General features: G+C 55.7%; 1 protein-coding gene across 1 annotated transcript in view; it reads left to right on the top strand.

Moving 5' to 3' along the window:
• Window positions 1-282, top strand: part of LOC119588090 (ADAMTS-like protein 4) — a gene marked incomplete at its 5' end in the record, with an annotated part of 6,687 nt that overhangs the window by 2,846 nt on the left and 3,559 nt on the right. The window contains 1 exon segment of the mRNA XM_037936799.1: window positions 101-274. Within this exon segment, the coding sequence (XP_037792727.1) occupies window positions 101-274 (174 nt within the window).

Below are 282 nucleotides of genomic sequence, written 5' to 3'. Positions count from 1 at the left end.
TAAAAAAAAAAAAAATCCCTCCTCATCATTATTCCCCTTTCTTCAAATCCTAATTCACCTCATATTTCCCGTCTCTCTTCCTGTCCCCTTCCTTGCCCAGTGCTCCGTGGAGTGTGGCACTGGCCTCAAGTCCCGCCAGGTCACGTGTCGAGCGGATGGCCGCAGAGTGCCAGATGACCAGTGCAACGTCCAGGAGAAACCGCCCAAGCAGGAGCTGTGCCACGGTCACACCTGCGCCCACCACACCTGGTTCTACACGGACTGGTCGGAGGAGGTGGGTCA

Source organism: Penaeus monodon, chromosome 23, assembly GCF_015228065.2.
Source record: "Penaeus monodon isolate SGIC_2016 chromosome 23, NSTDA_Pmon_1, whole genome shotgun sequence".
Taxonomy (NCBI): Eukaryota; Metazoa; Arthropoda; class Malacostraca; order Decapoda; family Penaeidae; genus Penaeus; species Penaeus monodon.
Note: the sequence above shows the minus strand (reverse complement) of the source record. Positions and strands in the feature narration are given on the sequence as shown.